Genomic DNA, 13,346 nt, shown 5'->3' on the forward strand with positions numbered 1-13,346 from the left:
TGTCTCAAATCAAATAAAACCCTCGCAGTCTAGACTAAGTCAATCAATAGTGCAGCGGGAATGTTGCTGGTCAAATTATGGTCTGGTCTTCTTGATAAAAATGATAGGAATAACTTGGAGTCTTTTCTTAATATGGACTTCTTGGCTACTAAAAGGAATGTGTTGAGTCATGCAGCAAGAATCAGGGCCCATTTTGAATCACAATAAAGCTGGTGTTTAAACAATTGAATTTTCCAGTACTTCATCTTTTTCTTAGGTGGATGAACTTCTGAGAAATCTAAACAGCATCCTTTCAGATACAGTCAAAATGAAGGAGTTTCAAGAAGATCCTGAAATGCTAATGGACCTTATGTATAGGTAACATATCTTCACTCAGAAACATGAAAACATAAACTCACTTACTAGGTTACATCACTCATTCACTCACTCACTCACTCACTCACTCACTCACTCACTCACTCACTCACTCCATAAATTACTCAGGCAGTCCACCACTCACTTACTTACTCATACACTCAGTCCTTCGCTCGCTCACGTACTCCGTCACTCACTCACTCTGTCACTCTCACTCACTCACTCACTCACTCACTCACTCACTCTGTCATTCACTCACTCCGTCACTCGGTCACTCACTCTGTCACTCACTTACTCACTCTGTCACTCTGACACTCACTCACTCTGACACTCACTCACTCTGACACTCACTCACTCTGACACTCACTCACTCCGTCACTCTGTCATTCACTCACTCACTCTGTCACTCACTCTGTCACTCACTCACGCTGTCACTCACTCACGCTGTCACTCACTCACGCTGTCACTCACTCACGCTGTCACTCACGCTGACACTCACTCACTCACGCTGTCACTCATTCACTCACTCACTCTGTCATTCACTCACTCTGTCATTCACTCACTCTGTCATTCACTCACTCTGTCATTCACTCACTCTGTCATTCACTCACTCCGTCACTCACCCGGTCACTCACTCACCCGGTCACTCACTCACCCGGTCACTCACTCACCTGGTCACTCACTCACTCGGTCACTCACTCACTCGGTCACTCACTCACTCCCTCCGTCACTCCCTCCGTCACTCCCTCCGTCACTCCCTCGGTCACTCACTCGGTCACTCACTCGGTCACTCACTCGGTCACTCACTCGGTCACTCACTCGGTCACTCGGTCACTCACTCACTCACTCGGTCACTCGGTCACTCACTCACTCACTCACTCACTCACTCACTCGGTCACTCACTCACTCACTCACTCACTCACTCACTCGGTCACTCACTCACTCACTCACTCACTCACTCACTCACTCACTCACTCGGGCACTCACTCACTCACTCACTCACTCGGTCACTCACTCACTCACTCACTCGGTCACTCACTCACTCACTCACTCGGTCACTCACTCACTCACTCACTCACTCACTCGGTCACTCACTCGGTCACTCACTGTCACTCACTCACTCACTTTGTCACTCACTCACTCCGTCACTCACTTAATCGCTCATTTCATCGCTCACATAGTTCATCACTTACTGACCCAGACACTTACTCGCTCATTTATTCACTTAGTTGAGTGTGTTTTGCCTTTCTTTGCCTTTTGCCTCCTTGTACTGTGGTTTTTTTTTACTCTGCATCCCATTTGCCTGTGGCTTCTTTTGTTTGTCTACTGTTTTTGAACTTACCATGGAAACTATGTGGTCGTGTCTTTGCCTTGAGCTTCGGCCCAGCATGTGCGCAGACTGCATGCAAATTCTCAAAGCACACACATGTCCTTGATTTTCAGGCTGTCAGAATTGGGATTTTGCAACCTAATTGATTTATCATAGAGACTCAACATCCATGTTTGCATCTGTGGCAGGATTGCGAAGGGCTACCAGACATCACCTGATTTGCGCCTGACCTGGCTCCAGAATATGGCTGAGAAGCATAACAGCAGGAAGTGCTTCACCGAATCAGCTATGTGCCTGGTGCACGCCGCTGCTCTGGTGGCTGAGTACCTCAGCATGTTGGAGGACCACAAGTACCTGCCTGTGGGCAGCGTCACCTTCCAAGTAAGTGATGAGTCTACTTGGAATGCAGATCTTCATCCTTCCCAGATGTTACAGCTAAAAGATAGTGCTTCAGAATAAATTATTATATAACTGGAACACAGTGGCAAGCACACACAGAGATTCATTCATTGACTTAATGTACCAGTCAGAAATTACTGAAAAAAAATAGCATACTTTATCTTTCTGTTTACTTGTAAATGGGGAATAGTGCAGCCTTACGAAACATCTGCCCCGAGTTATGGCAAAGACTTGAGTCAGCTAGTAAACGATCTGCAAGATGATGAAGGAGATGGTGTTGACGGCAGTGTTTAGAGAAATTCCAAAGCTTCAGAACCTGATCTGTTTGAACAGAGTATACAGATGAGGACATGAAAGACCTGCATATACTAAAGGACTGAATTGCTGCTGCAGCCGGCAACATCGGGGGTAGTCAAATGTGGAAAACCATTAAGCAAAAATTAAATAAACTTAGAATTTGATTACAAGAACAACTTTAAGTTGTGAGTTTAAATCCCAGTCTTGCCACCCTGTCACCGTGGGGCCCATGAGCGGGGATTTAACCCTCAACTGCAGAACATAAATGAGAAAACAACAGAAAAAGTTGCTGTTAGTCACTCTGAATAAGGGGTCCGCCACGTGACAAATGGCAAATGAATTATTTCCTTTAAATTGTAAAGCTTGGGTAGCAACATTAAATTAGCAATATTCATCCGGACGAGTGAAACCACTTTAGAGATTATTATCCCTCAGTTGAATTAATCCGGACTAATTTGGCACAATACTGGGGAAGGTTAGAATAATTGTTACTTATGATTTTAGAAATGAAGAAATAATATTCACATGCAATACAAAACTCCAAACTACTGAAATAATCAGTGTTTTTTCATCTTGACAGAACATTTCCTCTAATGTTCTGGAGGAGTCAGCGGTGTCCGATGATATCCTGTCCCCAGATGAGGACGGCGTATGTTCCGGACGGTACTTCACAGAGAACGGTCTGGTGGGGCTTCTTGAGCAGGCTGCAGAACTCTTCAGCAATGTATGTTAAATAATCTAGATCCAGCTGGTGATTTTACTTGAATAATGTCTGAAAATAGGTTTTAAATCATACCCGGTTTATAAATGTATGACTTGTGAAGGAGAGAACACTTGTGTTCTATCAAGTCCTGTTGATCTGAAGTACTGCTTCTTTGTTGTTTTGTGAACTATAGTTAAACTATGATTGTTGATTTAGTTCTTAATTTCTGATTGTGTGTGTGTTTTGCCACTTTGATGTACAGGGTGGATTATATGAGGCAGTGAATGAGGTGTATAAGGTCATCATTCCCATACTGGAGGCCCATAGAGATTTCCGGAAACTGGCCACCACACACGACAATCTAAAAAGAGCTTTTGAGAACGTTGTTCATAAGGTAAAGCCGAGTACAGATTGTGTTTCTTCTGATATCGCAAGAGATTTCTACGAGCATTTAAATCAAGATTATTTTAGTAATCCACACTAAATCGAAAAGTACAAAAATAATAGAAAACTGAAATTCAGTTTCCAGTAAAATAGACTTAAATTATGAGTAAAAAAAACAGCTTTTTATGTAGCGTGTATGTTCTGTGTGTGTGTTTTTTGTTTCAGGGCAATAAGAGGATGTTTGGGACATATTTCCGTGTGGCATTTTTTGGCTCGAAGTTTGGAGATCTTGATGAGCGAGAGTTCATTTATAAAGAGCCAGGAATCACACATCTCCCTGAAATCTCCCACAGACTAGAAGTAAGAAATGTCTCAGCTTCTTTCTACTACAAAGTTTATGATGATACATCAGTGATGAGTGAATTATACAATTAGATATAAATGTATTATATTCAAGATCTCAGATTCTCGTGGCTGTATGTAAGCATATTCGTCATTTGTACAGAACTTCTACAAACAGTGTCTGGGAGACGGTGTGCTGGAAATGATCAAGGATTCCACGCCTGTAGACAGAAACAAACTGAATCCCAACAAGGTATTTTAGACCAGATGTAATGCTAATTAAAAGTTCATTAAAAGACAATTAAGAGCTATTCAGAGTTGCAATATTTACTTCACACTCTAATTGGCTTTAGGATACAAACCTTTTAACCTTAATTCTTGTTATTGTATTTATTTCTTTTGGAACTAGGCGTATATTCAGATCACGTTTGTGGAGCCGTACTTTGATGACTACGAGATGAAAGACCGTATGACCAACTTTGAGAAGAACTTCAACCTGCGCCGGTTCATGTACACCACCCCTTTCACCAAGAGCGGACGGCCTCGAGGAGAGCTGAACGAACAGTACAAAAGGAAAACCATTCTCACCACACAGCACGCTTTTCCTTATGTGAAGACACGAATCAATGTCATTCAGAAGGAGGAGGTAACAGAGTCCACTCAAATTGTCTCTATTTCTAACTGCACTAGAGCTTAAAGGAAAAATCCAAACTGATCCATTTGCATATTCATCTTATTATGATCTTTAGTTATGTATAAGGTTTAATGTGTAAAGTATTTCCTTCTGTTCACTGTGAAATCTGACATCAAGTGAAAATATCCTGAATAAACACAAATATATCTATTTCCCATTACAAGATTACAACGAAACAAATATAAGATTATTAAAATGTAGTAGACATTTTGACAAAAGATTATCTATTGCTTACAGGCAGATAATTTAGCTCAATGGAATTTTTTTAAGCATTTACAAACATTTACTGCTAGAAAGAAACAAAAAATTCTGCCAATGGAACAAAAAAAAGTCAAGAGTAAAATGTCTAGGAATATCTATATTTGGTTATAACTAGCTGCTGCAGGTGGTGACGCTGGGAATTGATCTCTACTCAAAGAGGCTGATGCAGCAGCACTTTAATCCTTTGTTCATTTCCTCATCTGTTTCTTTCATGCTAATTCTACCATCCATCTTATTGTGCTTGTCCTCTCAAAGTTTACTGTAGATCCCATCGCAACACGTCTAAACATTAGAAGTTGGTGAAGGAGAAAAGAAGCGTTTGCTCTTTTTTTTTTTTTTTTTTTTTTGCTCAGCTTTGTTATTTCTCATAACAGGATTTCTTGCAACATTTTAAAGCTATATTTTTTCAATACTAAACGACATAGTTACTGCATTTGAAATGTCCCCCTGTGATGTCGGCTTGGCACACAAATGACTGACATCTCACGTGAATAAAGAAAATATAGCACCAATTAAAAAATCAGCACTGGCATCACTGAGCACATCTGATATATTTTAATATAAACCATATAATTAATGGATTTACTGTAAGTTGGAGTTTTCCTTTAATCTTTGTGTATTTGTGCGTGAACACTATAGCAGCTGTAGATCTTTTGTCATGTCATTGCAGGGAAAAGACATTTCTGAGGCAAAACTAAATGAGGTGCATTTGTAAAACTTAACATTTTCTTCCTGCAGTTTGATCTCACACCGATTGAGGTGGCTATCGAAGACATGCAGAACAAAACCCGCGAGCTGGCTATCGCCACTCACAAAGAGAAGCCAGACGCCAAGATGCTGCAGATGGTTTTGCAGGGCTCTGTAACCGCTACAGTTAACCAGGTCTGACCATCTCACCTGAAATATTCCTCACCTCATTCTCGTTTATTTTGTGTGGTAAACGATTTGTAAAAAAAAAAATTCCCTTCTTCTCAAGAAATCTCTGTTAGTCACAGGAAATCAGAGTGATATACGTAATTCGGGAAAGTCAGTCTAAATAGTTTCAAAGTGATTTTGCCTTCCTGAGCCTGCCCATAGCCACAGAATAACAGTTTACAGCAGCGATTATGATACGTTTACTGTTCTGAGAATCCTGAGGAGAGATGGCTGTGGTTATATGATAAATGCCAATTGGAGGGACAACACAGGAAACGTATGGCAATCGCTCCACTCCAGGGCTGCACAGCCACATCTCTCAGACAAAGGCCTATTCATGCTTTTCCCTTATGTGTTGACTTTACCTCGTGACCTCCAATATGCAAAGCATTCATTTTCTCTGTCAGTGCTAAGTTCAAGAGAGAAACCTCTTTCTTTTCCTCCCTCCCTTTCTGTCTCTTCAGGGACCATTAGAGGTAGCCCAGGTTTTTTTGAATGAAATCCCAGCAGACCCCAAACTCTACCGTCATCACAACAAACTACGCTTGTGTTTCAAAGAGTTCATCCTACGGTGAGTGTGGCATTTAAGATCTCTTAAGAAAGAGCAGATTTTAGGGAATGACTTTCCCTAGTAAAAACGGTACAGAACTGTTGCTTTGCTCCCACTGAGCACTAAGCACCTGAACAACAGAGTACCATTGTTGGTGCTTATAGACATTTCTTAAAAAGGCTGGCAATGCTACAGTACCAGAGACCTCTTTTTTCATTTACTGAGTATTTTCTTTTGCAAAGAATGGGGCAGGCCGGCGTTTAATGTCACTCAGCTGCATCTGATTTGTTATATCTTTAACACACTTAAATAGAAACTCTAAATAAATTGACCTCAGAATGAAATGATTTTTTAGGACATGTGGAACTTCTGAGGCAATGTTTTACTTTGTCTTCTAAAAGTGGACAGATGTCAAAAGCCATGCTTAAATTTCTGCCAAAGGTCTAGCAAATATTTACTGTAATTTCTAAATGTTTCTTTTTTCTATAATCCATATAAGCTGGCATGACATGCTATAAGGCACATTTCCTAGTGAATGCTATGGCTTGCTTCAACACTATCTGGAGGGGTGTGTGTGTGTGTGTGTGTTTGTGTGTGTGGTGACACATTACTGAGTGATAGTGATGGTAGAGATTAGGAAACAGCTCCTTTCTGTAGTGTTCAGAGTACACTAGCTGTATTCATGGGAATTTAAAGGGATTCTCGATAAGCAATCAGCCAGAGGGATTTAATATGTAACTTTTCACCCCAAGTTTTAAACACAACATGAAAGCAAGCATTTTTCACATTCGATTACGGCAGACAGCTGATCTTTACTGTGAGGCTGGACAAGATTACTTTGTGCTCAGGTGGTCTGTATGCTATTAAATTTGAAATGTGTGTTTGGTGGTGTTTGTTCTTTTCTTTTTTTTTTTTTTTAAATAGGCTATCATTAATTCAGCATGTTTTCCTAATCTGAATGCACTACGTGTACATTTCTTATAGTTGCCCCACTGTTTTAAAGGTTCTGTGGTTTTTCTTTTAAGCCATTATTCATCTTATAGCTACAGCTAAGCTTCTAAGCTTCCAGCTCTGAAAAGGCCTCCAGGACCACAAATACCAAACTGATTTAAAACCTTTAAATCAAAATTGTTGCCCAGAAACCTAACTGAATTGGCTAATATGTGGTGGCTATTATAAATATGATAACTTATGATGACCTAGTTAGATAGTTCAGTGCATTAATGCAGGGTAAATGAAACGAATAACAGATTCAGTTCCTGCCTCTCTGCTTGGAGTTTCTCTGGTTTCCTCCCTGAGTTTAATGACATGTGTTATTGTCTGATTGGCATCTCTAAATTGTCTGTATTGTGTGATTGGTTGTGTGTATGTGAGTGTGTGGGACTGTGCCATGTTAGTTAGCACACCACCCACTATGTCTCCTGCCTTGTGCCCCAAGTCCCCTGATCCAGGTTCCCCACGACCCCGTGTAGGATAAGCTGTATAGAAAATAGATGGAAGAAAACTTGTTTTGTGAAAGTCAGTAATGAATAGGATTTCTTTATTTCTGCTTGCTAAACCTACTGAAAAATAAGATGAATAACTTGGGAAGGAATTCCTGCTAGTGATTAGTCCATCCCCAAACCATCCATCCTCCATGTGTAGCTCATTGTAAATGTATACGTTGTGCAGGTGTGGGGAAGCGGTCGAGAAGAATAAGCACCTGATCACACCAGACCAACGAGAGTATCAGCAGGAGCTGAAGAAGAACTACAATAAGCTGAGAGAGAACCTCAGGCCCATGCTGGAGAGGAAGATCCCTGAGCTCTACAAGCCCATCGTCAAACCTCGTTTAGAGAACAGGTACTGCATATGTTCTCTTGCGTGCTATAGGGCAAAACATGAAAGCAAAGTCCACTGTTGAAATGGCAGTCCAATACAAACCATATACAGATCCATACTTATGCTAATGCTGCTTAGTTTTAGCTTACTTTTAGTGCATTGAACTTCATGCTTCAGCCATAGCATTTTAGATAATTGACAACTTGCTTTGGTGCAACAAGAGACCCCTGAAAAGGGTATGTTTGTGCTTTCTCAGCTAAAGCAGCAGCAGCCAGATCACATGCAAATAAAATTTATCTGAAAGAAATAAAAAAAAAAACTCTTTAATGAGAACACAGGATGTCTAGTTGGGTTTAATTTCATGTCATGTTTACATTATAGAGTTTAAAATTGACCTTTGAATTTACAGAAAAACTAATTATTTTATTTATTTATTTATTTATTTATTTTTACATAAAAGTGCTTGAGGTCAGTTGAGTGTTTATGAGAAGGTAGAAGAAAAAAAAATAGAAGACAAAAACCAAATAGAAGAATTTGAGGAATGTTATTATCACATAGTGGTCATGTGTTATTGTCCCACCATCTCTATTACTGCTGGAAATGCTCACTCCTGTCTGCATGAAGTATTTGAGTTCTGTGGGAATCTCAGTTCTGATCCACTTCTCCACTGGACTTCCCCTTCACCCTGCTGTAGCTTAATGAATTTTCTCACAACTTCAGGTTCTGGAGATGTAGAAGTATAATCCTGATCTTGATGCCACTTTATTTTCTGTGTCACATATAATGTGTTCTGTTGAGTGACTTCTAGCTGCCTTTTGAACCCCACTTATTTTTGTCTTCTTTGGAACAGGGACTCAGTCAAACGACACAGTTTTCGACGGATTCCGGAGGACAGTTCATGATGTCGTGAGAATGGAGGAGAATGAGAGGAGAAAGTTCTCTAAAAGAGGGAGTTTCACCATTTGGAGTGGAAGAGAAGCTCCGCTGATGACTTGAGCTTCATGCATAGTATTATACAATATTTTAAATTGTAATGTTGACATATTTCAGTAGGATGTTTTATCCCCTAAATTTTTCTTTCATCTTGCTGTTGTCCCACTAAAAACCTTTTGGGTATCAGTTTTACCAGGTTGTCTTCTAGAACTGGTAGTTTGTTTTTTTTTAAATCCAGTGATTTAAATACCAGTTTGGACTCAAGTTTAAATAATAACCTTGAGTTTAATTCGTTTACTTAATTCACTGGCTCAAAGTTTAATTGAGTTTGTAAATATTAATCTTGAGTGACTAAGGAAACACCACACCACTTTTGTTTTCATGAAATCAAGATATATAACCGTTTATCACGCTTTTAAATAATCTGTTTTTACTGTCAAATATTCCAGCACCTAGAACACTGTAGATACATTAGATACATATACTTTAACCACATGCCTAATGGGACTTTTTAATGACCTACAGTCATGGGAAGAACACCTTCTTCTGTTTTTATTATCTGCCTCCAAATAAGAATTGTGTGGGCCTCATCTACATAACAAAATAACTTGTACGATAATAATGTACGACAGCAACAGGAAATAAATTAGAAAGCTGCACATTCACAGACATGCTACAATTGTTGCACTTTCTCAGGAAGTAGAGCCATAATGTTAGATAAAGGGGTCACTAGTAGTAGTTTCTCTTATGATGTGTAGGTTCTGACCACGGACATTGGTGGAATTCTTGGACTGTAGGAGGAAGGTACTAGGTAAATGTTTAGATAGGGATCAAGATGATGGAGCCACATCTGGTGAAGTTTGGAGTAACAAAATTGGCACTTGGTTGAGAGCATTTTCAGCTTGTCTGGCAGATTCACTGTTTGAATCATTGGTGGCATTATGCACAAACCTTTTGGAGTATCCAAAATTCTTTTTATAACTTTTGTGAGGAATCTTTCTAATTAGACAGAAATTAATGTCACAGGGTGAACAAAACATATCTTGACCAGAGAACGCATGGATATCTGGTCTTTAGAGTTTTGGACAGTGTTTAAAAAATTAGGACTATAAATGTATTTCCAGATTAGGCTCAAATGTTACCTAATTGTGGTCAACATGTTCCTTAGAGCCTCCTGAATCAGTGTCTCAAATTTCTTACCAAACGGTTGTATAGACTTGCATAGACACCTTAGCCAGGAGAAGAACAAATGGCAGAAAGATAATATGGTACCTACGCAGCTTCTGTGCTTGGCCCCCTAACGATTGCTTGATGTTGGTATTGAGCCACCTAATTGTTATTTAGGCACTGCTAAATAAAAACATAGATATGAAGAAGGGTGCACTTTCTTTTTCCAATGAATGCATAGACTTCTAGATTAGAGTGAAATACATCAAACAAACATCTCTACAAAAATCTACATGATATACAGGTATCAGTTGTCTAATGCAGTAAAGCGAGTATAAAAAGTTACGGTGCAAAGTGACTGTCTACATTCAAGTAGAGTAAAGGGAGGCTGAACAGAGACAGCTTACATAACCCCAGGAAAGAAAAGCCTGTGACTTATGTAAAGCCCACCTGCAGTAAATAGTGAACATCCTTTGAACCCCATGTGTTCTGTTGCACATTCAGTGCCTCGTGGAGCAGATGGGAGGAATTTCTCATCTGCTGAGCCAGTGAAGTGAAATGACTGGATGCATGACGCTGCACAGAAACAGAACGTTTGTTGGAAATCTCTGAAAAAATGTCAGTGTTTGAACCAGATATACTGAAATTCTAAAAATAGTTTGGTTCAGCTCTCTTTTGTTAGCAGAATTTTAATAAAAGAACTGCACATTAAAATCACGTCTATACAAGATTTACAAACTGCCCTGGTTACGTTAGACCTGATTCTTTATTCTTCAGGCTTTTGCTGCAACTAAATAATAAAAAAAAAAAAATTTATATATATATATATACACACACATATTTTTAGCAGAGTTATATAAAATAGATGTATATATGTTTTATTTTATTTATAGGAAGTTTGGATTCTCACTGGTACGAGCAGCACTTGCTGTAGTGTTCCAATTTACAAGTCCTCATTACCTAACTCAAATTTGTCAATATCATAAATGAAATCAATCACCATTAGTCAAAACAAATCACATTACAAAACACAGAGTGTGTGAAACAAATATGGATGGAGCATTGAATTACTGTATGTTTTTTGTATATTTTCTGGATTTTTATTAACTTAGATGTGCCATTTGTTCAGGAGCATTTTAGCTTTTTATTTTGCTGTGCCAATAAAACAAGCCGATTTGTCATACACAATACCGCAGATTGTAGTTTACTCTGTTTTTGGCAAGTAATCTGTATTGTTATGAACGTCGATGTACTATCTGTTACACATGTTGCTGCTCTTAACACTGTGAGAACTGTATGGCCTTTAGCGTGTTTCTCCAGCACAATACGGTTGTATATATTTTTTTTTTGTATCATAATATTCCAATGCACTCAATAAAAAAAAACGATTTAAGCTGCGTTGTCTGTTTCAGCTGTAGATACTTAAACGTCTTAATAATTTTTGAACACAAAACTGATTCAGACTGTACTGGAGACACGAACAACATTCTTATGAATGATTGTCGCTAAGTTGGTGTTTTGATGATTGAAATCCAGTGTGACTGAGAAGATGATAGCAAATCATTTAGATACACGAATCATTCAATGAACATTGTCGTCCAGGAAGAGACCACTCTCAACAGGATAGAAACGTTTCATTGCAGGACAAAGGTGACCTAGAGCTAAACCTTGAGACCAAAGAAATTGGCTCCTACATCCTTACAGATCAGCATATATGTTGAGATATGTGGGTCAGGGGTTCATGAAGCATATCCAGCAGGATTTTATTTATTCATTTATTTTGTGTGTGTGTGTGTGAAAGTGGGGGGGAATCACAACCTGTCAGTATCAAATCTTATAGTTAATTGGACCATAATACTATCAGTTTGGACTGTTGTGTTTGTGTCACTGTGTTCTGTTTGTGGAAAGTACAGGAAATAACTCTGTTCTAAAATTAAAAGGAATAAACCCAGCCAGGATAGTATTGTACACATGTAAACAATGAGCTAAATATGTACAGTACTGAGGAGGTCTGCAGATGAGTCTCTCTTTCCGGCTATGGAACATGACGTATTTTAATATGCGACACAATATAAGCAGCTTGCTTCTGTTGGTAGTCTGGCGTTGTTATTTTCTCTCTCTACCCGTATTCCTGAAATACGTGTAGAGAGGAGCCTCATTGGCTAACTTGATCTTACTCTAAGGTTTTTGTCCAATTAGATGCAGAGTTTGCGGCATGGACTTATATTAGTGCAGGAGGCGGGATGTTATGTTTCCGGATTGCGGTTGGAAAAAAAAAAACACCGGGTACTGAGTGATACAGGTTTGTGGAAGCAACAACATGGTTCACTAAACAACAAACTCTTTCAGACGTTTACCTTTTGTTGATATCCAAACTGTTTAATGAGTGAGAGACACGAGTTTACAAGCTGACTGACGGAAAACACAATTAAAGTTGTTTGTTAGACTTTTTATGAAGCAATACTGACAGCATTATGGGTTTGTAATTAACTACATTGTTGGCTTATGCACAAATTATGTCACTGTTTATTAAAAATGTATAAATATTCTCTATTTTAATAAAGCCCAGGGTGCGTTCAAGGAGTCGAATCGTCATAGACTGTTATGTAGCCTGCTGTGAACAGCGTTGCCAAATATTTGCCTCATATTGCGACTAATGAAGGACACGTCATTTTCCTTTGACCACTTACAGGCGCCTTTAATGTTATGGAATATCCACGAGATAGTTCTGCTATCTCGTATGTTGTAGCAGATATAAACAGCAAAAACACCTAAATATGGTGATAAGTGAGTGATAAGTCAATGGGAAGGTTGGGATTTGACCCACAACTCTGTCAGGGTTTATACAGTACACTGGTACTGTGTTGACTAAACGTGTCCAACTCTCTCAACAAGAGCTAGAAAGCTGTATTGAGTGTGAGACATTCTAGCAGAAAGATGAACAAGCAAAGAAGTATTTTTTTTCTGAGCAGATTTTAGAGAATAATTCAGATTGCTCCCTGCTCTTTTACTTTTAACAGTGAACTTTACAGTGCTCTTGAATATGTGAAGCATAAGCATTACGGTACTACACTGTATGGCCAAAAGTATGTGGACCCCTGACCGTGACACTCCTATGTTTCCATTCCAAACCCATAGGCGTTAACACGGAGTTTGTTCCCCATTGCTTTAGTATTAATCTCCAATAATATTCTGT

General features: G+C 39.1%; 2 protein-coding genes across 3 annotated transcripts in view; both read left to right on the forward strand.

Moving 5' to 3' along the window:
- Window positions 1-11,543, forward strand: part of dock8 (dedicator of cytokinesis 8) — a 56,227-nt gene extending 44,684 nt beyond the window's left edge. For both annotated transcript variants that reach the window (XM_060882157.1, XM_060882158.1), the window contains 11 exons: window positions 257-357; window positions 1,873-2,065; window positions 2,961-3,104; window positions 3,346-3,477; window positions 3,693-3,827; window positions 3,973-4,062; window positions 4,219-4,455; window positions 5,503-5,646; window positions 6,144-6,250; window positions 7,901-8,071; window positions 8,901-11,543. In XM_060882157.1, coding sequence (XP_060738140.1) covers window positions 257-357; window positions 1,873-2,065; window positions 2,961-3,104; window positions 3,346-3,477; window positions 3,693-3,827; window positions 3,973-4,062; window positions 4,219-4,455; window positions 5,503-5,646; window positions 6,144-6,250; window positions 7,901-8,071; window positions 8,901-8,952 — 1,506 coding nt within the window. In that variant the 3' untranslated portion in view covers window positions 8,953-11,543. The remainder of the gene's footprint in view (window positions 1-256; window positions 358-1,872; window positions 2,066-2,960; window positions 3,105-3,345; window positions 3,478-3,692; window positions 3,828-3,972; window positions 4,063-4,218; window positions 4,456-5,502; window positions 5,647-6,143; window positions 6,251-7,900; window positions 8,072-8,900) is intronic.
- Window positions 11,544-12,355: 812 nt separating this feature from the next.
- aopep (aminopeptidase O (putative)) overlaps window positions 12,356-13,346 on the forward strand; it is a 75,904-nt gene continuing 74,913 nt past the window's right edge. The window contains exon 1 of the mRNA XM_060882165.1: window positions 12,356-12,452. The gene's annotated coding sequence lies outside the window, so the exon portion shown is untranslated. The remainder of the gene's footprint in view (window positions 12,453-13,346) is intronic.

Source organism: Tachysurus vachellii, chromosome 11, assembly GCF_030014155.1.
Source record: "Tachysurus vachellii isolate PV-2020 chromosome 11, HZAU_Pvac_v1, whole genome shotgun sequence".
Classification (NCBI taxonomy): Eukaryota; Metazoa; Chordata; class Actinopteri; order Siluriformes; family Bagridae; genus Tachysurus; species Tachysurus vachellii.